Source organism: Mesoplodon mirus (genome assembly GCF_964341445.2).
Source record: "Mesoplodon mirus genome assembly, chromosome: 18".
Taxonomy (NCBI): domain Eukaryota; kingdom Metazoa; phylum Chordata; class Mammalia; order Artiodactyla; family Ziphiidae; genus Mesoplodon; species Mesoplodon mirus.
Genome location: NC_138994.1, coordinates 13,636,970 through 13,664,474, shown reverse-complemented (window position 1 = coordinate 13,664,474; position 27,505 = coordinate 13,636,970). Strand labels below are relative to the sequence as shown.

At 62.4% G+C, this 27,505-nt stretch overlaps 2 protein-coding genes across 5 annotated transcripts; one reads left to right on the top strand and one right to left on the bottom strand.

Moving 5' to 3' along the window:
* Positions 1-874: 874 nt before the first annotated feature.
* PVALEF (parvalbumin like EF-hand containing) lies at positions 875-2,915 on the top strand (the record flags this gene model as incomplete). Its single annotated transcript, XM_082604253.1, has 4 exons — positions 875-980; positions 1,163-1,298; positions 1,645-1,760; positions 2,869-2,915. The coding sequence occupies 4 exons, from the start codon at positions 875-877 to the stop codon at positions 2,913-2,915; spliced, it is 405 nt and encodes a 134-aa protein (XP_082460379.1).
* A 5,418-nt stretch (positions 2,916-8,333) lies between these two features.
* On the bottom strand, positions 8,334-26,884 carry CEP131 (centrosomal protein 131). 4 transcript variants are annotated; one of them, XM_082604701.1, is made up of 26 exons: positions 26,683-26,884; positions 24,041-24,242; positions 23,193-23,302; positions 22,615-22,729; positions 22,186-22,313; positions 19,681-19,794; positions 18,980-19,135; positions 17,623-17,740; positions 17,151-17,267; positions 16,799-16,949; positions 16,187-16,281; positions 15,528-15,710; positions 14,970-15,146; positions 14,766-14,891; positions 14,528-14,656; positions 13,402-13,518; positions 12,894-12,996; positions 11,985-12,186; positions 11,622-11,729; positions 11,400-11,517; positions 11,040-11,114; positions 9,927-10,069; positions 9,670-9,847; positions 9,379-9,575; positions 8,588-8,648; positions 8,334-8,512 (listed from the first exon to the last, which is right to left on the bottom strand). In XM_082604701.1, exons 2-26 carry the CDS (start codon positions 24,224-24,226, stop codon positions 8,438-8,440), a joined length of 3,282 nt encoding a protein of 1,093 aa, XP_082460827.1. In that variant the 5' UTR covers positions 24,227-24,242; positions 26,683-26,884; the 3' UTR covers positions 8,334-8,437. The 4 variants fall into 4 exon arrangements, with proteins under 4 accessions (XP_082460827.1, XP_082460828.1, XP_082460830.1 ...); XM_082604702.1 differs by having other exon boundaries at positions 14,531-14,656; XM_082604703.1 differs by lacking the exons at positions 8,334-8,512; positions 8,588-8,648 and adding an exon at positions 8,660-9,255.
* Between the last annotated feature and the right edge of the window lie 621 nt (positions 26,885-27,505).

The following is a 27,505-nucleotide window of genomic DNA, read 5'->3' as shown; positions in this document are numbered from 1 at the left end:
CCCAACCCGCCCTGGGGACAGCAACCCGAGAGCTCCACAGGTCACAAGGCACTGTGTGGGGGCACGGGACAGCCCGGTCCCTGTGCCCAGACCCCACCTGCCCAGCTGGAATCCCAGCCTGCCTCAGTGGCTCCTGCCTGAACCCCCAAGAAGTGGGGACACTGCCGTGGGCACCTCCTCAGAGCAGATGCACAGCGGGCCGCCCTCCTGAGCACCTGGGAAGGGGGTGGGGCCATCCTGCTGGAGTGGGTCTGGGCCTTGCTCAGTCCAGGGCCAGCTCAAGACTGGCCTGCATGCAGCACACCTCCCAGCTGGCGGTTAGTGTCCAGCCAGGATGACCAAGGCCCGCTGGCCTGGGATCCAGGAGAGAGAGACCAAGGCCCTGGGCCCTGAGTCCCGGCAGGAGGAGGTGGTGCTTCAGGTAACCAGGAAGGCTTCCCAGAGGGGGTGGCTTTGAGGTGAGCCTAGAAGGACAGAGAAAATTACCCAGCAGCGTTGAGGGGTCAGACAGCGCCTCCTCGACCTTTTCCGAGCAGAGTGAAGGACCTCGTGTCTATCACTTATCGTCTCAAAGCCTCGATCTCTTCTTCTATGAAGTGGGGTAACACCTCAGGATGGCCAGCTACCAAGAGGCAGGGCTCAAACGCATCTTCCTCAGGGCCTGGGCAGGAGGGCCTCTGCAAGGCCGGGGCCCCAGGGTGCTGGGAAAGCTGACCCTTCCAGCCGCCCTCTGCAGCCCGAGGCCTGCCTGGGTCTGGGTGCCTGGGGTCCCCACTCTAGGGCCAGGAGCTGGCACCAGGCAGGGTCCAAGCAGAACACCCTTTCCTGCCCAACACACCCGCCGAGCCGGCTCCCTGTCCCCTGCAGGGCCAGGATGGACGAGGACTTCTCCTCCCAGATGAAGAAGATGGCCTTGGCCATGGGCACATCCCTGTCGGACGAGGACATAGACCTGCTGCCCACCGACATGAGGCACCATGGTACAGCCCGCCCCCGTCCACCCTGAGCCAGCCCCACTGTGGATGCAGGAGCCCCCCCGGGCTGGGGGAGGGCACAGGACCCGGCAGCCCCCACCCCAGGGCAGGAGTCCCCCTCTGGGCCCAGGCCCTGGCAGTCCAGCCCCGAGGCGGATGGCCCTGGTGACACACCCGGTCATCCCCAGGCTCCTTCAACTACATCAAGTTCTTTGAGTACATGCAGAAGTTCCCGGCCTCGGAGCAGCAGGAGAGTGTCATCCGCAAGGCCTTCCAGACCCTGGACAAGGATAAGAGCGGCTTCATCGAGTGGAATGAGATCAAGTAACAGCCAATGGCCGGGGACAGGATGTCCTGAGCCCTGGGCCCCCTCCCTGGTGGTGGCTGGGGATGAGGGGGTACAGAGCTCTGGGCCCCCTCCCCGACCTACAGCTACCATGCTCACCCCAGAAGACCTGATACCCACACTGGGCTCCAGCAGGCCTTGTGGGAGATGGGGCCAGGCTAGAAACAGGGTCCAGGGGCACAGCACTGGGTCCAGGCCCAGAGACCCCTCTCCAGCTGGACCTCAGTTTCCACAGCTGTAAAGTGGGGAGCAAGTACCTTGTATACCATTGGGCACCAGCCAGATGCCCCCTCAGCTCTGACCCAAGCCCACCCCTGGCCCCAGGTACATCCTGTGCATCATCCCCAGCAGCGAGCCCACCACCCCACTGACAGACGAGGAGGCTGAGGCCATGATCCAAGCAGCCGACACGGATGGAGACGGAAGGATTGACTTCGAAGGTGGGGCAGCAGAGATGAGAGGGGCAGGGATACCTCTCAGGACTTTCCTGCCCCCCACTCCGCCTCACTCGCACTCAGTTTGCTCCATGTCCAGAGCCTGTCTCTGTGCAGGGCTGACCAGGCTCCCCACTGCCAGGCGTGGACCCCATCCCCCAAAGCTTACAGCCACCTGTGATGGTCACCATCATCCCTGTTCACAGATGGGGAGGCTGCGTCTCCGGGATGCTGAGGGGGCTTGGGCATTTCACCAGGCCCAGGGGAGCTGCTGCAGGTTTCTGAGCAGGGGAGAGGTGGCCCAAGCCGGCTTTGGGGAAGGTCAAGGGGGCAGATTAGATGGGGGGTTTCTGAGACGGGGAGGAAGGTTTGAGGCAGAAACCAGGGCCTGAGGAGCTGCAGAGGTGGACACAGGAGGAAGGAGGTCAGGTGGGCCAACGGCTGTGTGTGAGTTGAGCAGGTGGGAGGGGGTTGCCTGGGAGGAAAGGCATTTGTGGGGCTGCAGGCCTTCCCTGAGGCTCCCCATGGCTGCCCCGGGGTCTGCATCATCCTGCTGCCCACCCACCCAGATGCTGACCCCAAGCCTGGAGGATGGCCCTTGGAACAGGCAAGCACAGGCTCAGAGCCCCAGACAGACTGGGGACCTGTCCTCACCCACCAGGCCTCCACTTGCTGCCCGCAAATACCAGCAAACCTTGACTTGTGGGGTGGTCGCAAGACTTAAAAGAGGGGCAGCCAGGCCAAGGGGTCTGTTTAGGATGCAGGCCCCCAGCCTCTCTGTGCCTCAGTTTCCCCACTGAAGGCAGGATGATCACAGGAGCACCAGCTCAGAGACTCTGAGGGGAACTGCTGAGGGTTCATCTTAAGACCCAGGGTGGGTGAGCTCACCACGGCCAAGCTGGCCGGGCACAGGGCACACGACAATGGTGTGGGGCACTCGGGCAGCCAAGTTCCAGTCCTTCCTGCTCCCCACCCAGGACTCAGGAGGGCAGGATACAGGGCCCCCCTGGACCGCGAGGTCCCCCATCATAAAGGAGGCTTCCCGCTGGGCCTGCAGGGCTTGGTGGGTCACAAGTCAGGGGGTTATTTACTAGAAATTTGTCTCCTGTTCTAGAATTTTCTGAATTGATCAAAAAGGAGAACATTGCAGAGAAGAAGTAGCACCACGCCCAGCCCCGGCTGGCTAAGCATCCCCCAAGGGGCACCGTGGGTTTCGCGAGTGCCCCGTAGAGGCCATGGGAGTGGACGCAGCTTGAGCCAGGAAAATGGAAAAAAAACAGCATTAAATGAACCTCAGCCCATGTGTTTGTTGGGGGTGTGCAGCGTCAGCTGGGGTAGGGGCAGGGTCATGGGTCTCTGGGCGACAGGTGGGGGGCTGGGTGGCATGGGGGATGCAGGAGGGAAAATGGAAGGCCAGGTGGTGGGTGTGTCCAGCCTCTCTGCCCCTTCTTGTTCCTGCCTCACTGGGGGCACCCTCGGAGGGCATCCCCCCTCCAGCCCCGGCCCCTCCTGGATCTGCCCTCCCAGTGTGGTGCTGAGCCCAGACCCCCCCAACACACACACACACACCCGGCCCCGGCCTCGGCCTCCAATGGGCTCTGCGCAGGCTGCTCACCAGGCTGGGTCTTAGGCCGCCTGGAGTCCACAGCACAGGGACAGCTTCAGCCCCAGGGTGCCTCTGAGGGGTCCTGGCACCAGCCCTGCACCCTGTACTCCGGGCTGGACGTGTCCAGGGGTCAGATCTCTGCCGGTATTTCCTCGCCTCCTCCTCCCGGTCTTTGAGACCCCCTCCCTCCCTTTGAGACCCCCTCCCTCCCTTTGAGGCCTCCTCCCCTTCTCCCCAAGCTCATCCTCCTGTAGGAGTCCTCCCCCACCCCACCCGCCTGCCCCAGCCTCTGCACCAGCCACACTCACCCACCCGGTGGGCTCCCTTCTTGTGCTTTAAGCACCTCTCTCCTGTACTCCAGACTCCTGTGCCCATTCCGGCTGCCTGACACCCCCGTTTCATGTGATGGAGGCGTCTCAAGCTTAACGTGCCCAAGGCTGAGCCCCACCCTCGGTCTTCCCATCTGTTAGCTGCGTCGTTCCTCTGCTGCTCAGGCCGGGAGCTCTGTGGTCACCATGCAGAGGGTGTGGATGTGCTCCCCCCTCCATCCTGGGGACTGGTAGCTAGGAGAGCACTAGGCCCCCATCCCAGCCCCCTGCATCCACGTGGGTAGGATGGGTTCCCTCCTCCTGCTGCCACAGGACTCTAGACTCTCTAGGATGGAGGGGCCAAAGGTGGCTGGATCACCCCAGGGTGAAGGCACCGCTCTCAGGAGCCCCCAGGCTGGGCTATTGCAGGAGCAGCAGCCTGTGAGCCAAGCTCACACATCATCCTCAGCTCCTCTCCCTTTCACACCCACCTGCAAGGTAATCCCACTAGCTCTGCCCTCAAAATGAATCCAGAGCCCCATTCCCCCACCATTTGGGCCACCACCAGCTCTTGCCCAGATGACCACCTTGGCCCCCTAACTGGCCTCCCTGCCTCTACCTTCCAACAGTGGGTTCTCAATATAACGGCCAGAGAGGTCCTTTTAAAATACAAGTCAGACCCATGGCTTCACTCGGAACTTTCCAGAGGCTCCTCTCTCATGCAGAAGAGCCATCCTTGGGATGCCCGCATGCTCCCTGACTTTAGACCCTCCCACCCTCACTGCAGCCACACTGGCCACCCCACTGCTCCCCAGCCAGGAACCACCCTACCCCAGGGCCTTTGCATGTTCCTGGGCCTGCTATGCTCTTCCCTATACATCTGTCTGTGTGACTAACTCCCTCACCTCCTTCTACGTTTTCCTCAAATGTTACTTCCCAAAGAGGTCAACCCTTCTGCCCTGTTTCACATTCCACTCTACCTTGCCCAGCATTCTGCATTCTCCTTAATCTATTCTCTCCATAGCACTTGCATCCCCTAATATACCACGAGTTGCTTATTTATTGTCTATTATGAGCAAGCAAAGCATCAAGGACATGGGTTCTGAGATCCCAGAGAGGAAAACCCAAGAAGTGAGCCTGACGTTGGCACAGGGTCCCTGCCAGGGTTTGCAACTGGTGGAGAGGCTGAGGGGCTGAGGAGGGCGTCCGGCAGTCTCCTGGGTGTTCAGTACCTGCCAGGGAGGAGGGTCTTTGCTTGTGGGTCCTATGGGGCTAGGAGTGAGGAGTGAGGACAGGAGTGTCAGGCCAGTCCTCACAGAGACTGGAGCCCAGCCTCAGCCAGCCCAGTCCCTGTCCTAACTGCCACCAGAGCAAAAGTAATCCCTCTGGACCAGGGTCCAAATTCAGCTCAATGCAGACCACACGTGACCATGCCCATTCGTCTGCATATTGTCTGTGGCTGGTAGAGAAAAAGAGAAAGCTGGTGTGGCTGCTTTCTGATGGAGGACACTTTAAGGCCAGAAGCTCTGCTAGGCAAAGAGGGACAGTTTGTAAAGATAAAGGGTCAACACACCAGGAAGACACACAGCTCTAAATTTGTATGCACCTACTAACATAGCCTCAGAGCATGAAGCAAAAAATGGGCCAACTAAAATGAAAAAGAGATGATGCACAATCACAGTTGGAGATTTTAGCATTCTTCTCTTGGGAACTGATAGAGCAAGTAAGAAAGAAATCATCAAGGATACAGGAGACTTAAAAAACACAATGAATTAGCCAGAGGGGCTAGAAGGCCAAGGAGACCTTTCTTGGGAGGCTGGGGCCTAACAGATACCCTCACCACTGCGTACGGTGCCACCCAGCCCACTATCCCTACCCCAGGGAACAGGAATGGCGTCTCAGTCCCCCTTCTTTGGGGCACACCTGTGCAGGTGGAACAGTCCAGCAGGGCAGGCCTCCCACCCCACCCCCAGCATTGTAGCCTCTCAGGGACACATTTTCACCAGCTGGGATGTGTGAGATGCCACCACAAGGCCCATGGGCAGGTCATGGGCAGGACAGAGACCCAGAGTGACACAAAGCTCCAAACCACTTAATGTCAGGAACAAATTATCTGTGACAACAAAAACTTGAATAAAATTAAAGCAGGGCTTCCCTGGTGGCGCAGTGGTTGACAGTCCGCCTGCCGATGCAGGGGACACGGGTTCGTGCCCCGGTCCAGGAAGATCCCACATGCCGCGGAGCGGCTGAGCCCGTGAGCCATGGCCACTGAGCCTGCGCGTCTGGAGCCTGTGCTCTGCAACGGGAGAGGCCGCAACAGTGAGAGGCCCGCGTACCAAAAAAAAAAAAAAAAAAAAATTAAAACAAAGAGCTCAGATAATAGCAGAAGTGAAGGAGTATAAGGGATGCAGAGACTGGTACAGAAGGACACCCAACCTGTCCTTGTGAACAGATGAATGAATGGATGGATGGATGGATGGGTGGGTGGATGGATGGATGGATGGATGGATGGATGGATGGATGGATGGGTGGATGGATGGATGGATGGATGGATGGATGGATGGGTGGGTGGATGGATGGATGGATGGATGGGTGGATGTATGGATGGATGGATGGGTGGGTGGGTGGGTGGATGGATGGATGGGTGGGTGGGTGGGTGGATGGATGGATGGATGGATGGATGGATGGATGGGTGGGTGGGTGGATGGATGGGTGGGTGGGTGGGTGGATGGATGGATGGATGGATGGGTGGATGGATGGGTGGGTGGATGGATGGGTGGATGGATGGATGGGGGCATGGATGGATGGATGGGTGGGTGGATGAACAAACAAATGAACAAATGAATGGAAAGCTGCAAATCAGGAGCTGGGGAGTCAGGCACCATCTCCCTGATTGGAAAGTCACCACCATCCATTCCTCTGCTTCTCTGGCTGTGCCACCATCTCTCCCTGAAAGTCACCCCAAGTATCTGTCTTCCCATCTGCTGAAAACCTTACTTGCAAAAATACCATAGTTTAGAAACTCCCAACAACAGCTTCAGATAAAACTACATTTTGGGGGTGGATCAGAGCATCCAAAGGCATGCCGGAACAGGCTGCTTCTCCCGCATTTGGTCCCTGCCCTGCCCCCAGAGCCTCTGGCCTCGAGACCAGTGAGCAGCCAGTTCCCTCTGCTTCTGCGCAGCTCAGGGAAGGTCGAGCAGACCCAGCATCTGAAGCCCGCAGCCTGCTGAGCTGGTGACCCACCGCCCCTCCCCTGGCAGGGCTCACTCCAAGACCTTGCCCCTGGGGCCCAGCCCCTCCCCACCTCTTTTCTGGGACTCAGGAGGAATGCCTCAAATGGCCAGCCTGGCTCTTAGAACAGCAGGCAGAGACAGCTGGTTGGCTGAAGTGGGTGGGGAGCTGGGAGGGGCTCCAGGCCCAGTGGGAAGGGCTCCAGGAGCAAAGCTGTCCCAAGGGGAGACAGGCGGGACCAGGAGCGCTGTGGGTGACTAAGCAAACCTCCTCCTCACCTTGAGCCCCAGGACTGGGAGCCCCAATTGGAGCTGGAGGGGCTGCAAGGCCTGCTCTCTGCCCGGTCATCTCGTGGTGATGAGACAGCCCCGCAAGGGAGGGAACATGGATGGCACACATGTGCTCTGCCCAGGGACCAGGCCAGGCACTCCAGCTAGGAGGGGTCAGGCCCAGAGCGGCCCTGCTCATCTCACTACTGTATCCAGCTCTGGCCTGGGGTTCTGTGAGCGATCAGCTCTGGCATGAAGGAAGGAAGGAGCCGTCCTGTGCAGATGAGGAAACTGAGCCCCCGGTACCCCAAAGCAGGGGATGCGGGTGCCGGGAGCGCCTGCAGGTCAGCGCTCCTGTGAGCTGCCTCAGGCCCATGGGGCGTCTGCCTCTGCCCTCCTGGTGGCTGAGACTGAGAGTGACTGCTGCTGGGACTCACGCTAGCAAGAGGCCAAGCTCCAGGGCCTTTCAAGGGCACAGGAGGGGCTCCACCTCCACTAGGGCCAGCCCTGCACGTTCCCACAAGTAGGGTGGCACCAGGGCCAGTAGGAGGGCTGTCCTGGCCAGCGCCGGCTCTCCCCAGCGGCCTGGTCCCAGCACCCTCGGCCAGGGCAGCAGCAGCGACAGAGTGCCTGGCAGGAGGGCAGGGGAGGAGAGTTCCCAAAGGGGAAGTGTCCCCTCCGCTGCCCTCTCGCTCCCCTGCCCAGACCTTCGAGGATGGGCCTCCACCCTCCTCGTGGGCAGGGCCTGTCCAGTGCCCATTTCTCACAGCTTCCAGGTTGTCACCTCCAGGGGGTGTCCTGAGTGGGGGAAGGAAGGAGAGGCCTTCAGGGAGGCTGGCCAGTTCTCTAACCATGGAGGGGACACACAGCAGCCTGTGCAGGGGTCGGGGAGGAGGCTCAGAGCTCCATCCCCAGGGATGAGGGGTGTGGTGAGGGGGCACAAGCGTCATGGGGCTCATCCAGGCCCAGGCTGGAACAGAGGGCCATTCTCTCTGCTCAGGGACTGGGGCCTGAGTTGGGGAACCGCAGGGCCAGGCAGGAAACATGGGGGGCAGGCCAAGAGCAAAGCTAGGTCGGGTCACCTCACACCTGGCCCTGAGCAGCCTCTAGCCCCGCCACCCCAGGCCCCAGCCCAGGAGAGACAAGTCAGGGTCACACAAAGTATTAAAAGACACCTCTTTACTGTTACGAAGTAGCCTCGGTGCTCCACCTGAGGGGCGGCCAGAGCACTTCCCGCCAGGCGCCCTCAGCCTCTGCTGTCGGCGGTCACTTGGCACTCGGGAACGGCCGCCTGCACTGCTCCAGCAGCTCCTCCAGGTGGTCGGCCCTCTTCAGCGCGGCCTGCAACAGGCCGTCCACCCTGGTCAGGCCCAAGCCACCCCCGCTCCCCCAGGAAGGCCGGCCGTGGGGACCCACCTCGTGCTGCTTCCGGAGGCTGCTCACGGCCTCCTCCTTCTTTGCCAGGGCCAGCTTCACCCTGCGGGGGAGCGCACGGTGGGCCTCTGTGCGGTGCCCCTGCCAGACCCCCACGCCGGCCTGCAGCTCTGAGTGCAGCAGGGTGGCCGGTGGGGGGCCTCCATCCCCCGAAGAGCAGGAGGGGCCACTCCTGGCCACCTTGTCCCAGCCCTGCTGACTGCAGCACTGGGCCGCCTGGAGAAGCTAATGACAGGACCTGTGACCCCACGGCTGACCCCGTGTGAATCCATGGGCCTTGGGAAGGGCTCCCTGCTGAGAGGAGGACGAGAAGCCCCCACCACACGCCTGCGTCACAGAGCACCCACGGAGGGCAGGCAGGTAGGGACCAGGGAAGGACTAAGGGATCCCTGGCAGCGGGGGGGGTAGGGGGTGGAGGGTGTCCATCCTTTCTGCATAGCACCCACCCCACCCAGGCCCAGGGGGCTAAGGGCCAAGGAGCTCCTCTCCGGACACCCACACATAGGGCACCCACCCTGGCTGGGGTTGGCTGGGCTTCTTCCCAGGCTCTGGGGCCAAGCACAACATAGAGGATGACAGAGCCTCAAACACAGAGCCTGGAGCAGCCACGGCTGATGGGGCCCAGTTCTGCGTCGGCAGGAAGCAGGAAGCTGGAAGGAGTGCGCGCAGCCCGCTCGCCTTCCTGGGCCCAGCGTCCTCTTTGGAGCCACAAGGTCCCGCCTGCCTCCCCCAGCCCTGTGCTCCCCAGGACCCCAGTCAGCCCTGCAGCCCACCTCCCGTGAACCTCCTCCAGCTCCGCCTGCTTCTCCCGCGTGAGCTGCTCCAGCTCCAGCCGCTGGCGGGCCCGCAGCTCGGCCAGCTCGGCCCTGACCTGCCGGTTCTCCTCCTCAGAAGCTGCCAGCCGGTCAGCGAACTCCTGGCGAAGGACCTGGGCCAGGCTGCTGCGCTCGCCAGCCAGCTGCTCATTTACCTGGTGTGGGGTGGCGGGCGGGGACGACAGGGACTGCATGAGCGGACGGCGGGGGCTGGGGGCTGGCGGTCAGCCACCCATCCCGCCTGCTCACCGCCTTCACATCCGCCAGCTCCTTCTCCTTCTGCCGCACCAGGCCCTGCAGACGCACATTCTCCCCCTCGGCCTCCCCAAGGCGCCCCTTCAGCTCTGCGCACCGTTCCTGAAGCTTCCGCTCCGACTGTTCCAGCTCTGAGAGCTCCGCCTCGTACTTATCCCGGAGGCGTTTGACCCTGGTGGCGCAAGAAGCAGGGTCAGAGGTAGCCCCATTGCCAGCGTCTGGGCCTCGCTCTGGGGTTCTCGGGGCCTCACCGGCTCTCGACGGCCCGCTCGTTCTCCTCCCTGGCCAGCGTCATGTCGGCCTCCAGCCGGTGGATGACCAGCTCGATCTCCTTGTCCCGGGCTCTCCGGATCTCTTCCTTCAGCTCCCGTTCCCGGTTCAGCAGCCACGCTTCCTGCAGGGGAGGCCCAGAGGGTTTGGGGGGCCGGCTGAGGTTGGCGGAGGAGGCCGAGGGATGGCCACATGGACCCTTGGGAATGCCCTGATGGCAGGGAAAGAGAGGCCTCACACTACCCCAGGCCCCACTTGTCCTCAGGGGTGGAGGCCACGTCCTGTCATCAGGACCCAGCGTGGGACACAGTTGGGGCTTGAGTGAGAACAATTAGCACAGCCTGGTGCTTCTCCCCACTCAGAGACCCGGGACTAAGGCCACAGAGACAGCGTCTGCTGCCAAACTGACTCTCCTGAGAAAAGAAGGGACCTCATCTGGTTGCTGAAGGCAGGGCCGGTGCCCCACCTGGGGGCGAGAGCATCAGTGGGGCAGCCTCTTGGAAGGCAACCTGGAAACTGCCATCAGGTTTAACATGCCACGCCCTTTAACTCAGCAAACAGTCTGGGAACGTATCCCACAGATATGGGGACCCCTCCAGGCGTGGCTGGGGGTGGGGGATAGCATGGCTGCTGGGCCACTGCTCAGGCTTTGTCCCCAGGCTGATGCCTTGTGTGGCCCCGGGTGCCTCTCCACCACAGCCTCCTTCCAGAACAGGAGAGGTGACACAGCCCACCTGGTAAAAGGCATGAGAGGACAAGGAAAAGCCTGCTCCTGTGTGGGCCCCTTACACTGGCTGCAGGTCAGCCTGTCAACTTTGAGAGCAGCTACCTGGGCAAGGGGAGGGTAAGGAACGCCCGCCACCATCAAGTGGGGTCCGCTCCAGCCCCCTGGTCTCTCCCGAGCCCACCTGGAAGCTCACTCAAGTACGGTCAGAATCACACCGCCAGCCCTGGGCAGCCAGAACCCACATGTGCCCGAGGGGAGGCCACAGAGGTGGAGCCTACAAGCCAGCTTTGAAGCCTGGGGTGCCGGGCAGGAGGGGAGAGAGGGAAGGAAGACCCCACCCCCTGCCCCAGCTTCACCCGCCTCCCACCTCCTTCTTGGCGGAGTTGGCCTCCCACATCTGTTTCTCCACCTCCAGCTGGTCCTTCAGGGTCTTCAGTTCCATCTGGGGGCCAGTGACAGGGTGAGAGCAGCCCCCGCTGGCTGCTCCCCACCCAGGGCAGTGTCTGCAAGAGCCTGGACGGGGCCTGTGGTCAAGCTGAGGGTCTGTGGTGAGCTAGCTGGGGAGCCCCGTCACGTGAACCCAGCCTCAGCATAGCACTCCAAGCGGCTGCCACCCTGGCAGGTGGGCGCTGCTCCTGGCGGTGGCCCCTCTCCACGGGTGGTATGGGTGCTTTGCTGCTGGGCTGGCCTGGAGGGGCGGGGCCCGGGCGGGATGGGGCGGGCTGACCTGGTGCCTGCGCTCCTGCTCCTCTCTCCCCTTCTCAAACTCGGCCCTCAAGGCCCGGCCCCCTGCCGAGCTGCTCTCCTCCAGCTGCCGCCTCAGCTCGTCCAGCTCCGCCCGCTGCCTGCAGGTGAGCAGAGGCCAGTTCTGTAAGGCTGGGCGGGGCTGGGCGGGGCTGGGCCCCTCCCCTCAGTACCTGGCGGCCTGCTGGGCCCCTCCCCTCGGTACCTGGCGGCCTGTTGACCCAGCCGCTCCTTCTCCTCGGCCACCTCGTTGTAGAGCCGCTGCCGCTGCTGCTGCAGGGCCCGCTGCTCCTGCTCCAGGTGCTGCTCGAAGCTGCGGACACAGGACCTGCTGGGGGTGGGGCCGCCGGAGTGCTGGAGTCCCCACCCCGTCCACCCCAGCCGCCAGCCGGGCACGCCCCTCAGAACTGAACTGCCCAGTACAGCCGCATCCCTTGGTGTCCCACACACCCCCCTTTCTCTGTCCTCCGAGGGAGGCCACTGCGGAGGAAGTGCTGGCGGGGGGGGTCTGCGCACACCCCAGGCCTCACCCCTACCCTCCACATCCCCAGAGGGCTGGGACCCTCACCGCTGCTGGGCACGCTCCCACTCCTGACGGCCCAGCGCCTCCTTCTCCCGCTCCAGGTGCTCGCGGAGCTCCTCCGCCTGGCGTCCGTAGTGCTGGGCCGCACGCTCGTCCGCCTGCAGCAGCTCTACCGCGTGCAGGCTCTTTAGCTTCTTCACCTCCTGCTTGTGCTTGGCGATCAGCTTCTGGATCTCAGGCTCCAGGCCTGGGGGGCATGGAGGGAGACCGTGCTGCAGGGACCCTCCACCACTGCAGGGGCGCTGCCCCTCACCCCTCTGTACTGGGGGGGACCCCCGACCTCTGCCCACCATGACACCAGGGCTGCAGTCCGGGTAGAGGACCCCCACCATGGGCTCCAGCCCTAAGCACAGCTGAGTCCACCAGTGCCCACGGCATCTCTCCCTGCCCACTGCACCAAGACTCCCTCCTTGGTGCTCTGGCCTGTTGGGTCTCCCCCTGGAGGAGGGCGGTCACTGGAGAGGGTGTCCTGGGGCAGGAGGGCCGGGCATGGGCAGGCACAGCTGGGGCTGCCCCATCAGTCCTCAGAGGGCTAAGTGGGGGAGGAGTGACTGTGCTGCCAGCAGGCAGCCCCCACCCCGAACCCCCATCTGGCTCGCACCCCTGGAAGCTGGAGGAGACAAGGAGACCCGGCAAGGGGAGCCCAGCCAAGGGAAGGTGAGGCCCCCCCCAACCCGGACCGGGCCCTCTGTCTGGACGCTGGTCTGTGGCCAAGCTCGTGTGCCACCAGCCTCCCTTACCCCTCCCAGCCTCGAGCCAGCTGGGCCGCATCCATGAGTCTCACTGCTTCCCAGGAAGCTTCTCCGCCACGTGTGCAATTGGAACTACTGTTCTCGCTCGAGATCCCCACGATTACTCCACCCGAGTGGCGGCTCTGGGCACAGCGGCACCCACCTTTGACCGTGATCTCCTTGATCTTCCGGGTCTTCTCATTGATCCACTTTTCCCTGCGGACTTTTTCAGTGGCACTCATGAGTTCTTTGAGTTTCTTAATCTCCTACCAGCAAGGAAACAGGAGTCAACAGAGGAGCTGTGCGAAGCGGGAAGATGCAAATGACAGCCCCCTTGTGGCCATCCCCTGGGTTTCAGGAGGCGGCCTTTCAACAGTGACCTCGGGCAAAGCAGGAAGCACCAGGGGCTGCGGGTCGTTGTCTGACGAAAGCCGGTAGTAGTAAGTGGCGTCCCTCTGACCAGGGACCAGAGCTGCGGCATGTCGTCGGTCACCTCCTCTGAACCCCACCTCATCTGTGACATGGGAGGGGTCAGGCGAGTCCCTCAGCCCCTGCCCCGGGGTCTGCCACCTGCCGGGAGGCTCCGGGGGCCACCTGTCCTGGGGTCCCTCGCACAGGGCCTGCAGGCATACCAGGCCTGGGGTCAGATGTCAGGAGGGTGAGGGGCTCACCAGCTCGTGCTTCTCCTGCATCTGGGCCTCCTTGTCCTTGAGCCTCTGGTCCCCCTGCTTCAGCTCGGCCACGAGGGCCTCGCACTTCTCACCCAGAGCCTTCTTGTCTTCGATCAACTGCGACCAGGGGCGGAGGTGAAGCTGCTGCCCCGTGAGGCCAGGAGACCCCGCCTCCCCTCACCCGGGAGGCCAGCGCACCAAATCCCGAAACACCCCACTGCTCCTGGGTCTGTGCGGGACCCTGGGTCTGGGAGGGTGAGCACACATGGACAAGGGGCTACAGCTGCCCCCGGCCCTCAAGCCCCCTGAGACCTGGCTGGTGTCAGCGGAGCTCAGGCAGGGACGGTGCCTTGGCTACAAGCCCCCCACTGTGGCCACATCAGGAGCTTCCTGGAATGGGGGTCATTCTTTCGACCCTGTCACCTGGCCTGTGGAGAAGGGCCTGCCTGTCGCCTGCCAAGGGGTCTCTGTGAAGCCCCAGGATGGTACCCAGCCTCACTGGGGGCTCCAGGCAGACCCCCAATTTGGAGACACCTATGATCACCAAGCAGAGTGTCACTAATGATGACGGGAGGCCACTCGGTTCCTCGGGGCTCCTGCCTCTCTTCACAGACCCCACACCAGAATTTTCCTCAGAATAGGACCCAACAGGGGGGCTTGACTGAACATAGCGTGGGCCTGAAGCTTTCCCCACCCTGTCAAGGGAGCTCTGGCTGCCCCACCAGCCCCAGCAGACCAGGAGTGGCCTCCCCGGGACACAGACAGTCTGGAACGCGCAGGAAAGTTCAGGGTGTGTCCTGCTGGACGCCTCCCACCAGGCCCCCAGAGGACCAACCAGTCCAGCTGCCCGCCCACCATGCTGGGCTGGGGAGCATGGCCATGGGTAGGGGGAGGATTATGGCTGGGGGGAGCATCGCTGGGGGCTGGTGAGCGCTGGACCAGCCCTGGTCCCCACAGGGGAAGATGCTGCCCGTTTCTACAGAAGGAGAAGGAGACCCACAGGGGAGGCCAATGGCTCCAGAAATCTCCATGAGGCCCGAGCTGGTCTGGAACCCAGTCCCGTTCTCCCCCCTGACTGCTCAGGTCCTGACAGCCCTGCCCTCAAGCCCCGCCTCCCAGGCAGCACCACCTGGTCGATGAAGGACAGGTGCCGCTGTATGGTGGCCTCGTAGTGCTCCTTCTGCTGCCGCAGCTGCCGACCCAGCTCCTTCTCCGTCTCTTTGACCCGCCGGATGGTGAGGTCGCGCTGCTGCGCCTGCGCGGGGTGCGGGAGATGAGACAGAGATGAGGCCCTAAGGGGGCAGGCCGGGCACTCACTCCAGCTGGGGACATGGGGTCGGAGGCAGTGCTGGTGGCAACGTTACCAGCGCCCTCTGCAACAGCACCATCGCCTGCTTCTTCTCCTCCACCTCCAGCTGCAGCCGCATCACCGATGTGCTGGCCTCGGACGCCGGCTCCAGGCGCCCCAGCCCCTCCTCCGGCACGGGCCCCTGGGGACGCGGCTGTGTCAGGCAGGCCCTGGTCACCTGGTGACGACCTGCCGTCCCTCCCTGGAGACCCCTCCACACCTGGGGGGCCGAGGCCGGCAGGCCCTGCCCAGACTTCTCCATCTCATCCAGGAAGCTCATGATACTCTGCAGCTTGGCCTCCGAAAGCAGAGTCCCGTCCTCGCGGGGGCAAGCAGCCACACTCAGCTTCCCAAATTTCTCCAGGTTGTCGGCTGTCAGGGAGCTGGAATCGTCCTCCTGCGGGGGGAGGGGGCGCAGCATTAGGGGCAGTCGGGGCAGCGGAAGACTCTGGGCTGGCCTTCCAGGAGTTGCTCAGGGTCCCCTGGGGCAGGGGAGGGCCTGGTCCGGAGGGAGGGCCTCTCAGGCTGCCCAGACCCTGGCAGGGTATCCATCACCTGGGGGCACCACTGGCAGAGAGGTGGTGCCCACCCCACCTCCACCCCTGGGTTATTCTGGGGGTCCTAAACCTTAGTGAGACTGGGGATGACAGGGAGGTTCAACAAGGTCCCATCTGGCCCTCGTTAGCATCCTGACTAGAGCAGGGAGGAGCCCGGTGGACTTCCCTGGCCCCCAAAGCGCCCCTGTGACCGTGTGGACAGTGGCAAGGCCCACGGTCACCTCGTCGGTCCAGGAGTATTTGTCCTTGTGGTACACCTGGGGGCGGGGCAGCGGCTCAGGCTCCTGCTCCAGCAGCTTCAGCGTGTCCAGCAGCTCGTCCAGGGTTGCCCTGGACTTGGCCCTGCTCCCAACAGGGCCCAAAGCTTCCACGCCCTCACCAGCCACGTCCTGGGAGCTGGCATCCTGCAGCAGATGGGCCATTAGAGGCAGAGACCACCAGAGAACAGTGTCGGGGAGGCCGGGGGGAGGCTTCCTCCACACGGGTGCCTGCCCGCTCAGCCACAGGGACTGGGCTTGCCCCCCAACCCACCTCCAGGGAAACAAAAAGGGCGGCCGGGTGAGATAGGTCCGGGCCTGGCCTCCTCGTCCCTCAGGCTGGAGGCGTTGGCCAACACCTAACCTCTGAGCTTCCAGCTCTCTTCTGTGGGCCTGCACAGGCCCCACCCCAGTGTCCATGAAGACCCAGCGGGATTCCAGAGCAACCACTGAGACCCCAGCCCTCCGCTGGAGCGACAAGACCCATCCTGGGTGGCCTTTCCTGGTGCGAGTGACCCCACAGCCAGGGAGGGGCAGGGAAAGGGCAAGCGCAAGCCACCCCGGCACAGATGCACCCCAGAGCTGAAGCCAGGCAGGGAGGGCAGGAAGGGCTGTGCCGAGACCTGAGGCTTGTCCTCTGGAAGCTGCCGGGGCTCTGGTGACGAGTCGCGGGCAGGCTGGCAGGGGTCCTCCGGGCCCGCGGTATGGAGACCAGCTCCTGCACAACGGAACGCAGCGTCAGCCCACCTGGGGGCAGCGGACATGGGGGAGCCCTTGGGAAGAGGCCAGGGAAGGGGGATGCAGGCCTGGGACAGCACGTGCCACAGTGGACCTCACGGAACAGCAGGGACGATGGAGAGCCCTGACCTCCCGGGGCAAGAGGTCAGGTAGCTGGTGCAGCTGCTCTGTAGGGACCCTGTGTCCAGCTCCACAGTAACTGGGGCAGAGGTGGAGGAGCAGGGCCTGGTGTCTGCTGAGAACGACGCCCCTCCTCCACGGGTGGAAGCCACAAACGGGGCAGTGGCACACGGGGCCAGAGGATGCTGGCAGAGGCCACACCTCCTTCTCAGCCACGGGCCTCCCTGAGGGAAGGGGATGGGGAGGTCTGGGCATGGGGTGTCTGCCTTCAGGGATGGCGGCACCTGGGGTCACCATAGCCGGGGTGTCTGCACATAGAGCCGGAGGCAGAGGTGGGCAGGCGGCAGGGCAGGCTCCGGGCTCTAGGACCTGCTCACCAGTGTTATTGGCCTTGCGGGTCTGCTGGGCAGCGCTCCCCGGCCTCAGGGTTGGCTCCTGGGTGGTCTGGGGCTTCCCTGTCTCCCCCGGCCCCTTCAGCAGCCCAAGGTCAGCGTTACGTGACTTCTGGGCTCGCTTCTGCTGCAGTTCCTGCCGTGGGGAGCACCTGTGAGCAGCCCCACCCAGGGGAGAGGGCGGCCCCTTGTCCTCCCCAAGCTGTGCTGCCCAAGGCCCCACACCCAGGGGAGCAGGGAGGGGGCGGCAGGGCCCCCAGGAGCGCAGTGGTGCTCTCGGCACATGGGGGTCCTGCCTTAGCACCGGGCTCCCCATGTGGCTCAGGTCACCCCTCACCTGGATGGCTGCCCTCCGGGCCTGGCGCGCCTTCTCCTCCCGGGCCTTCCTCCTGGCCACCTCCTTCTGTTGGTGCTGGTCCAGGAGGGTTCCCTCTCCTAGCCGCTGCCGCTGCCCCTGCAGAAGCCAAGCCATGGTGGGTTTCACTGGGAAGATGGGGTTGCCCCATCCTGCCATTTCTCTGCCCCACAGAGGACAAGCTCCCCTCTCCCAGGTGGCCAGTGGCTCCTGCAGGTGGGAGATGGCTTTGCATCCCAGCCAGAAACCCACCCCACCTTTCGGCAGGGGTGACCTGGCACCCAGGCCCTGCCGACCGAGTGACTCAGGAGGGAGGAAGCTGGGCCCCCAGATGGGGGGCACCCATGGGGCAATTCTAAGTCCAACCCCACTGGTCTGAGAAACCCTGCCGTATAGCTGGACCCCTGGGATTCTCGCCCGCCCCCTCAGGGTGTGGTCACACACCCACGCTGACCTCTCGCTTGGACGCCAGCAGGCGCTCCAGGCGGGCGGCTCCGGCTCGGCGCCGTTGCACTTGATGTCGGTACCAGCGCTGGATGGTGATGGCGGCCTGGTTCACCTGGTGGATAAACCTGCCAGAAAGTGGGGCTCAGGATGGAGGCGGCTGAGCCAAGGCCTCCCTCCCCGGGTCTCCAGAAGGCCCGGCAGGCAGAGAAGCCGGTGGCTGTGCACGTGGCCCTTCTTCAGGAGCCAGCGTTCCCCAGGGAAATGGAAATGCTCATCCGCACAGGTTATTCACAATTGCTAGAAACAGAAAGTAACCCAAAGGCCCACCACCTATGGGTGAGCACTGTGTGCTCCTGACAGCGACATTACTCACAGACAAACAGTAACAAACCAGGGACTCTGCAGGCCAGGCACAGAAGGCCACAGGCCGGTGCTCTAGTCAGGGCCTGCTAGGGAAGGCAAGCTGCAGGGGACAGGCTGGTGTGGCCAGGGTCTCGGCCAGAAGGGGCTGGGTGAGAGGCATGCGAGGGGATCCCAGGGGGTGACACCGTTCTGTCTGCACGTGCATCAAACTCATAGACCTGTGCCCTAAAGGCGGCGTGTCTTGTACGTGAATTATACTCAGTAAAGCAGTTTAAACCCAAAGCCTTCACCTTGGCTCTCAGGGACACTTTGTTGATTCACTCAGCAAAGGTGCTAATGGACCATCTAGGATGTGAGCAGTCACCGGCCGTGGGACATGAACGCATAGGGGAGCCCTGGTGGGGACACCTGGGCCTCACCCAGCTCGTCCTGCTTGCCCACTTCCAGGGCCCAGTCCCAAGTTCAACTGGGACAGCAGTGGTGACTGCTCAGCCAGGTGGGGCTCTCAAAGTGGTTCTTGACGGGGCACAATGTCACAGACCTGGGGCTGCAGCAGGAGATCCCCCCCATGCCCATCCTCTGTGCTCCCCAGGGGCAAGATTCTAGGGGCGGCTCCATCAGCTGTTTGGAGTTTTTCAGTTTTATATCTTCTTTCTACTTAATGTTTTTTTAACTAACAGTTTTACTGAGGTATGGTTTACATACTTATAAAATTCACCCATTTTGAGTATACGATTCAATGATTTTTAGTAAATTTACAGAGTTGTACGACCGCCAGCATGATCCGGTTTGAGAACATTTCCATCGCCACCCAAAGCACTCCCCTGGCCCCAGGAAGCCACCACTCTACTTTCTGTTTCTGCAGATTTGCCTTTCTTGACGTTTTATATAAAAAGAATTGTACGTGTGGTCTTTTCAGCCTACATATCTTAAAACAACTCTTAAATGGAAATTTCTCTCACTGGTACCTCCGACCTCCTCCCAGCCCCGGCTGCGGTCACCTCTCAGCCTCCTCTTCGGTCACCTCCTTCCGTCTGAGCTGCCCGGCGGTGCCCCCCGAGTTGTTCTGGACCGTGTGGTTGCTACGGGCCGCATTCTTCTGTGGCTTCCCGAGGCTGCTGCCCTCGCCCTCATCCGTGGCTGCCTTGATGATGTTGCTGACCGGGAGGGCAGAGAAAGGATCACAGCCTCCTGACAGGGCCCCCATCTCCTGGCCCCTGGGGGACGGCTCTGCCCGCAGCCCGGGGAGCTGCCTCGGCCTGGTCCCAGGGCCTTGGGCCTGGGAGGAGACACCCACAGGTCCTGTTCCCTGTTCTGACTTGCTGGTCATCGCCAGGGTCACCTACTCTGCCCCCACCAGAGCCTGTCTGGTGGCACCCAGGGTTAATGGGCACTGCATTTAAAACAACAGAAAGGTCTCAAATGTCACAGGATCCTAGAGCCAGATGGTGACTCAAGACACCCATGGGCCGTCCCTGACCTGAGCACACCATGCAGTGGATGTAGGGGTGACGGACTAGGGGCTGCTCTGCTCAGCTCAGCTCAGCCCTGCTCGAGACCCCCTTGGCTTTGGTCTTAGCCGGGGACCGGAGACTCAGGGGGTGGCTGTGGCTTACTCGGCAGGACCTCAGGCTGGAGTGAGCCCGGGCCCGCCTGTGTGGCCCAGGTCGTGCATCGTGCCAGGCTGGAGCCAGGGCCTTACTTGAGGGAGGGAGCCGTGTGGTTGGAGCTCTTGGGGGGCGGCACCTTCTCCGAGGGGGTGTAGCGGTTGTGCACCATGGTGGTGACGCAGTTGCCCACGGCGCCCTTGTTGCTCCTGCCAGGAGAGACCGGGGCAGGGGGGTCAGGCTCTGGGAAAGACCCCCGAGTCACGCTGTTGATGCCAGGGCTCACTGTGGCATTGTCTCAATGTCCCTGCTGGTGGGGTCCTTCTTGGGACCCGGGAAAGCTCCACCAGGGCATTCCACCGAGCAGAACCCGAGGTTTGGGGGTGAAAACTGCGGCCCCTGACTTCGGACATGCCTACGACAGGGTGGGGGAACGGTCACAGACCAGTCAACAGAGAAAGGACCTCCCCCTGCCAGTTACACGTGATGGATGGAATACACAGTTTTCTCTCTGCCCCTCTCAAACCCGCTAGAAGGAATAAAAAATGTACAAACACACAAGGATGAGAAGATGAGACGGCGGCAAAGAAATGTCCACAAAGTTCTTGAGGACGAGGAACAGAGGGCCCAGCGGTGACTGACTCGCAAAGTGAGTGAGGGGAAACCTGGGTGCCGCAGGGGCCACGAGGCGGCTGGTCTGCACCCCAGGATCCAGGGAGGTGCAGGAAGCAAGGGCACCTGGCTCTTCCAAAGCAGCAGCTGCGCCTGCACCCCCTTCCTCACTCTGAGCATCAGGCACCAAGCCCACCCTGCCCTGCCCCTCCTCCTGCAGAAGACAAGCAGCTAGGCCTCCAGGTGAGAGTCTGTGCACTGGACCAGGACACCCCCATCCCTTTCCTGCCGGCCCGCAGAACTGGTGGCCCTCAAATAACCCCGCGGGCGAGACAGGAGGATCTCTCCCTGGAGAGACTGGGCAGCCCCACAGAAAAGTCCCAGACGCAGACAGGTGGGGAGCCCCCAGCACAGCAGCCTGGTCCCCACACAATCACCCCAAAGTGAAGCCTCCAGGCAACTTTTAGGGCCTCCCTCTTAAATTCTGACAGAGCCAGTATTCCAGACATTTGGGGAAAGACCCACATGTGAAAGGTCAACAAACAGAATATGATGGAAATAAGGCCAAGCAAAGAACAGGACATTTCAACAAATGTACACTCAGCGTCAGGCTGTGCTGATAAATCTTTAACAGCCGAGTCTCTAGAGAGAAAAGCTCTTATCTGCAGCATCTGCCAGTGTCAGTGACAATATTCCCACCATGGCTGATTTCAGACACCCTGGAACCAGAGCCGGGCAGAGGAGGACAGTCAGCCTCGTGAGCCGGTGCAGGCAGCTCCAGCCGCCGCTGCATGGAATCCTCAAACACGTGAGAGACGAAACAAGAACAAGATGCTACGAAAGAGGAAGGATGGAGACACATTCGAGAACAAGAGGAGCTACAGAAGAAGAAACAAAGTGAGCAAAGGGTTGAAGTACACAGTTAAGTGCACCTATCAGAAAGCAGATCCCAAAGCTAAAGAGAAAGAAAAGAAGGGAAGACGCCAACTTTGTAGAATCAACCCAGGAGGCCCAACATGCAAATAACCGCAGTCATAGAAAGAACGGGAAAAAGAAAAGGGAGAAAACTGTCAAAGAAATGACAAGAGGAAATTTCCTAGAACCGAACAGCACAAGTGTGCACATGGACCAGCCACCAAAGCCCAGTGTGATGAGTGAAAGGACCACGTCGAAGGCCTGGCCCTGGGAGCTTCCACAACAGAGAAATGAAAAGATGACTCAAACTGCTTCTAGAGGGAGGAAAACAGACACGTGAAAGGACTGGGGATCAGGAAGGCAGTGAATTCACAACAGCTCTCCACGGAAACTGAGCAATTGCTTCAAGATGTCAGGAAAGCTTTCCAATCTAGAACTCAGCGCCAGCCAAACTCTCAGTCAGTGGAACGGTCACGGCATGTTCAGGCACATGTGGTCTTAGAAACTTTACCTCCCACACATCCTTCCTGAGGAATCTACGGGAGGATGTGCTCCCCTAGAGATGGAGGAAACGGAGGGCCTACCAGGAGGGAGCGGGTAGCAGAGGGCGGCCAGCTCGGACCCAGGCAAGAGAACACAGGGCTCCGAGAGGTTTCTCTGGAGGAAGGTGGACGGGCAGGACACCTGCTGGCCTGCTGGAGGGGAGTTCTAAAGGTTCTCTTGTCAAGTCTGGGAGAAGAAGTGACCCACACACAGACAACGAACCAAGGAGGAAAACAAGAGATCATTTTTAACTCTGGGAAAAACAAAAGTGTGCCCCAAACATCAACAACGTCTCCTGAGCAGATTCTGCTCTGAGGTTCACATCTTGGATTCCTCAATCCTCCTGACTCTGGGGGGCAAACACAACCATTATCCCCTTGGTATAAATGAGGATCCTGGGGCCCAGGAGGGTTAAGCAACCTGCCCACAGAAATGTTCCGAGGCCCCCTGGTCCAGACACAAATAAGACAAAGTGGCCACCCCTGGGAGCTCTGGGTGGGCGGGGCCGCGTGGCCCTGCAGCCAGCTCACCTGTTATTGGCGGTAAAGTTGGGGGCCAGGGGCACCGTGCACTCTCTCCTCCGTGGGCCCACCGGCACGTCGAGGGTGCCAGGACTCTGGACATCGGGTGGCAAGGTGAAGGCCCTGGGCTGGTCATCCTGCATATAGACGACAGCCTGTGACCTCGCTGCACACGCCACTGACACAGGGCCCCTGCCCTGCCCCCACTGCCCCACGCACACATGGGGAGCAGTGGGATGGCCTAAGGGCTGGGACATTCTTTGCTGCTCCTCCTCACGTTGACCGCTGTGGTTAAAGCTGGCTAACTAACACTGATGCCCCCCACCCCCTGCTGGCCCATCCTGCAGGGGCAGTGAGAACAAAGCCGGAACCAGGCGTCACTCCCAACGGACACGGGCTGCGTCATGTCCTGTCCGCTCAGCTCAGCTGCAGCCTCACCAGGACATTCCACGTGGCTCCCTTCTCGCTGGAAGCTTTGCTCAGACCGGCAGGCCTCTTTCTCCCACCGGGGCTGCCCTCGAAGAGTGTCAGGAAGTCTGGGGGCTCTTCCGGCCTGTGTCGCAGAGAGGACAGCAAGCAGGGATAGTCACTGGGCCAGGGGAGTCCGACTCCAGGAACCCAGACGGGGGTCGTCTTACGAGAGGACAGGAAGGACCAGGTCACCGGTGGGGACTCCTGCTCCCCAGCCCACAGCATAAAATATCATTTCTCAGCCCCGATCTGACAACCGCACCTGGAAGAGGTGCTCACACCTGTCCTGTGGCCACCACAACACCTCAGGCAAAGCGCAGCAAGGACAAGGAAGAGGTGCAGGCAGGGGGATGGTGGCCTTGAGGTCCACATCCCTGCATGGGAAATGACGGGCCAAGACTCGTCCCGCCTGCCCCGCCCAGGGCTGGCCCCCCGTCCAGCCAGTGCTCACGCCAGTGAAGCTGGGAGAAGGGCTAACAGAGGGAGGAAAGAGCAGGCCGGGGGTACCTGAGGGGTCAGAGGTTACCTGAGGGGTCAGAGGTTACCTGAGGGGGCCAGGCCATGCCTGGTTGGCTTGTGGCTGGTTGACCTGCGTGGCACTGTTAGATCTGCGAAGGTTGCTGATGGCCCGGGAGCCTCTGGGCCCTGGGGCCTCCTGCCAAAAGGAGGGAAGCAACCAACCATGTGGCCAAGGTTTTAGACCCTCGCCAGTCCACGCAGCACCAGGCCAGGCTTGGACACAGATTTAGGGAGAGGCTCTCCTGGGTCACACGTAGACAGGTGGGCAGGGGAGCAGCATGGGGGTCCTGGGTTTGACCTGCTGAGCAGGGGCAGGTCCTCGGCCTCTCACACCAAGTGGGAGCGCCTCACCCCTGGCAGATGGAAGGTCCGAGAGGAAGCGCGTGAGGCCCGCCCGGGCGCTGCAGCAAAGGCTGACCATCCTCCTCATCACCCTCTAACCAACGAGCCTGGCCACTCACTCCCCCCTGCAGCTCTCGACCCGCAGCTCCCGCGGCCATCTTGCTGCCCCCCTGCCCTGCCCTGCCTGGTATCTCAAGGCCACCAGGAGCTCCTCCTTCCCCACACATTAACCCCGTTTACAGAGGAATCACACAAATCCAAATGTTGCTGGAAAAGGAGGGGCAGAGGGCTTGGTGCTGGCAGGATCTAGGCTCTGCCCGGGGCCAGCCGACCCCAGTCTTGACCTCTTGGTGAGTCAGCTCCCTGGTCTACAAGCCGGAGTCCTTCCTGTCCCGGGGCGGCCCCAGGGATGCATGGGATAATGGACATGAAGGTGCCTGCTGAGGCGTGGAGTTTACCCAGGAGTCAGACACCACCCCGAGGTAGGGGGCCCTGGACACCCCTGGACCTGAGGCCTAGCCCTAACACTCACCAGCATCTTCCTCCTTGGCTCGCTGCCAGTGACCACGGAGATGGAGCGGGCGATGGGCTTGGCGGTGGAGGCACTGTTGGGACGCCGGGACATGGGCAGAGGGAGGCCTGTCAGACTCAGGTCCATGCTTTCCGGGCTGCCCTCGGGAGGGCCGGAGGGGCCGCTGAGGGCCCTGGAGCCTTTCATGGTGGACAAGCAGGCCCTGAGCAGGGAAGAAGGGATGCGAGGAGGTGTCCTCCGAGGAACCAGGTGCGCACACATAACCTCTGGTCTGGCCGCAGGGGACCAGGGCGCCTGAGTCTGCCTGCCACCCAGCTCCCCAGAAGCCTGCCACGCCCACCACCCTCCTCACTGAGTGGCCATCTCCTCATTAGGAGCAAAAGCGAGTGGCAGAGTGGGACCCTGAGCATGAATGGCAAAAGAACGGCCTCCTGGGGTCAAGATGACCTTCCCCGGAGGGGCACTGCTTGGGGTGGCCGGGGGCTGCGGCAGTCACGGCTGTGAGCCCCCGCCCCGTGACAGGTACTCCACCCGCCTGGGCCCCATGCTCCTCATCTGTAAAATGGGCCTTTAAAAGTGCCTCCCCAGGGGTTACCATGAGGCTCAGATAAGACGGCTGTGAGGCTGGCACGTGGTAAGCACCCCACAGGTGATATTCTAACTGGGGTTTATTAGGGCCCCCAAACTTATCTGACCACAGAACCCCCTCCATCTCCTCAGAACCACCCAGAATATCCACGAGCTCCTGGGATGCAGCATCTGCTCTCGTGTCCAGGTCCCCTCCTCCCCTCCTAGGTTGGCCGCCTCTGCAGCGTCCCGTGCTGGCCCTTCCTCTTCCGACTGCTCAGCCCTGGGCCTCTCTCTTCGTCCTGGGGGACTGCCTCTGGCCTCCTGGCTTCAAACACCATCCATGGGCTGCCGGTTCCCAAAGGCATACCTCCCGCCCCCCTGTCCCCTAGTTCCCAACTTAGCTAACCACGGAGCCTCTGGCACCTCAGACCCAAACGGACACCTGACTACCACCTCCAGCGCCCCTCCCTGGAGGGCATTTTCTGAAACCGTCTCAGACCGAAGATCCAGGTCTCGTCCCGACATCCTCTCCCTCACCACCACACCTGCCCCCTCCGCAACCCAGCCGGTGCCCCTTCCCCGTCAGTCCCTTCCCTCCACAACCCCCATCTGAGCCCCCATCTCCTCAAACTGGACAACCGCAGCAGCCCCTCCTCCGGCCCTGCCTGGCCGGCCCAGCCCCTCCCCGCACGGCAGCCACAGCTGATCTTTCTGAACCGGGTCTCACTCAGATCAGGCTGTGCCCCCAGTGAAGACCCTCCGAGGACTCCCAGGCAGGGAGAATAAAGTCCACATGCCTAATGCCCCTCAGACCTGACCCTGATCTCTGTGACCTCCTCACTGCCTCCCTTTTCCCTCCTCAATCTGCTTGAGACCCTTCCCTGGGATGTCACGAGGCCCCCTTTCACTCAGAGGGCTGCCTGTCGCTGTCACTCTTCATTCCCTCATCCTGCTTCACTCTTCTTCACTTGACCACCTGTGCACACAGGTTGGTCTGTGCACTGCCTGATGCCCTCGTAAGAATGTAAGGTCCATGAGGGTGGGGACCATGCAGCCCCAGAACCCGGCATGTGGCAGGTGTTCAGGTAACAAGAGGGGGTGAGCCGGCACCAGGAGTGACCAGAGAGGAATGAGCACAGCCCTCCGTGCCGCGGAGGACTCTGGTGGGCCAGCGGGCGCACTCCATCGTCACCCAAGGTCAGCACTGCAGCCTCCTTCAGCCCCAACACCCACAGCAGAGGTTTTGTCCCCTACTCTCCAGCGTGAGGGCAGAGGCTGTCCCTGCCACTCACCAGGCCAGTGTCCTCAGTTATGCATTTCCGGTCGGGTCCTGGGGGTGAAATTTAACACCCTCCTCTCCTCGAGGCACTGGTCACACCCAGCTGGACCCAGGCTGGCCCACTCGAGGAGGAACGTGCAGGGCTCTGGGAGGGTAAACACAGCCTCTCCGTGGAAACCTCCAAGCTAGACCTCACCTTGCATATAGAGGTATCCTTCCCAGGACCTGAAGGTGGGTGTCCAGAGCCTCTGCCTGGACCCCTCAAGATGGGCTGTCCCAGGACCCCAGGCAGCTTCTCTGCCCAGCAGCTCCCCATCTCTCTGCGGTCTGGCTCAAGGTGGTGAGACCGGACTGCTGACTGGTTTCCACCCCATCCTCCTGGGAAGGCAGGAGGAGCTCAACGGCCCTGGGGCATGAGCCCCTCCTCACCTGTGCGGGGGCACCGAGGGGCCCTCACCTGCACCCTCCCCCTCATCTGGGCAGACCCCTTTACCTGCATAAGGACCCCCCCGGTCACCTGCGTGGACCCCCTCACCTGTGCGAGGGCCACACCCCCTCACTTGCGCTGGCCTCCGCATCTGGGCGGGCCCAGGACCACCTCACCTGCGCGGGGACGCCCTCAGCGGAACGAGGCCCCACTCACCTGCACGTTCCACCTCACCTGCGCAGCCCGGAATGCCCCTCCCTGCGCGGTCCAGGAACCCCCTCACCTGCGCGGGCCCCATCATCTGCGCAGGCCCTGGACCCCCCTTCACCTGCGAGGGCAACCCCACTTGCACAGGGATCCCCTCACCTGCGCGGGTCGGGCCTGGGACTCGGGGCCTGCGGGACCGAACGGCGAGGGGTACGCTGGGCCCTCCAGGCGGGGCCAGGCGGGGCCCAGGCTTTGGGCCGGCGACTTCACGCCCCCGGCCCCGGCGCTGACTCCGAGGCCCGGTGACAATGAAACGGCCGGGAGGCCGGGCGAGCAGCCGCAGCTAGCAACCAGCAAACAGCCTGGCACCTCCTCCCCGTCCGTCACGGAGGCCCGCCTTTCCTGCCCGCGCCGCTTTCGAATTGGCCCTCCGGCCGCCCGCTCCGGACGTCCCTGGAGCTCATTGGGCCGCTCGGCTGTCCTTCGAGAAGTTCAGGCGTGGGAGGAGCAGCAGAGAGCTGGGGGCCCGTGGTGGCGGCGGGCTGCCGATTGGACTTGGCTGCGGGAGGCGGGGTCTCGGCAGTAGTGGGGGCGGGTCCTGGGCGGAGCCTCTGGGGAGGAATGGCGGAGGAGGAGAAAGGGGCGGGGTGCGGGGAGAGCAGCCGGGAGTGTGTGGTCGCTTCAAGCTTCTCTTTCACCCCAGCTCAGCCAGCTTGCGCGGCTGCCACAGGGTGCCCGAACTCCCACGCCGTCCCCCGGTCCCCACGCATACCTCGGCTCCCACGCCGCCCCCCGGATCCCACGCGGAACCTCGGCTCCCATGCGGTCCCCGGGCTCCCTCCTTGCCGAGACCCGTCTGGACACGTGGGTCCTGAAAGCTCCGTTTTGGGGTCCAGACCTGCGAGTCCCAGGGAGGCCCGCCTTGGGGGAAACGTGAAGCTGTCAATAGGGTGCCCTTTCTCGGGCGGCCCTGACACTGACT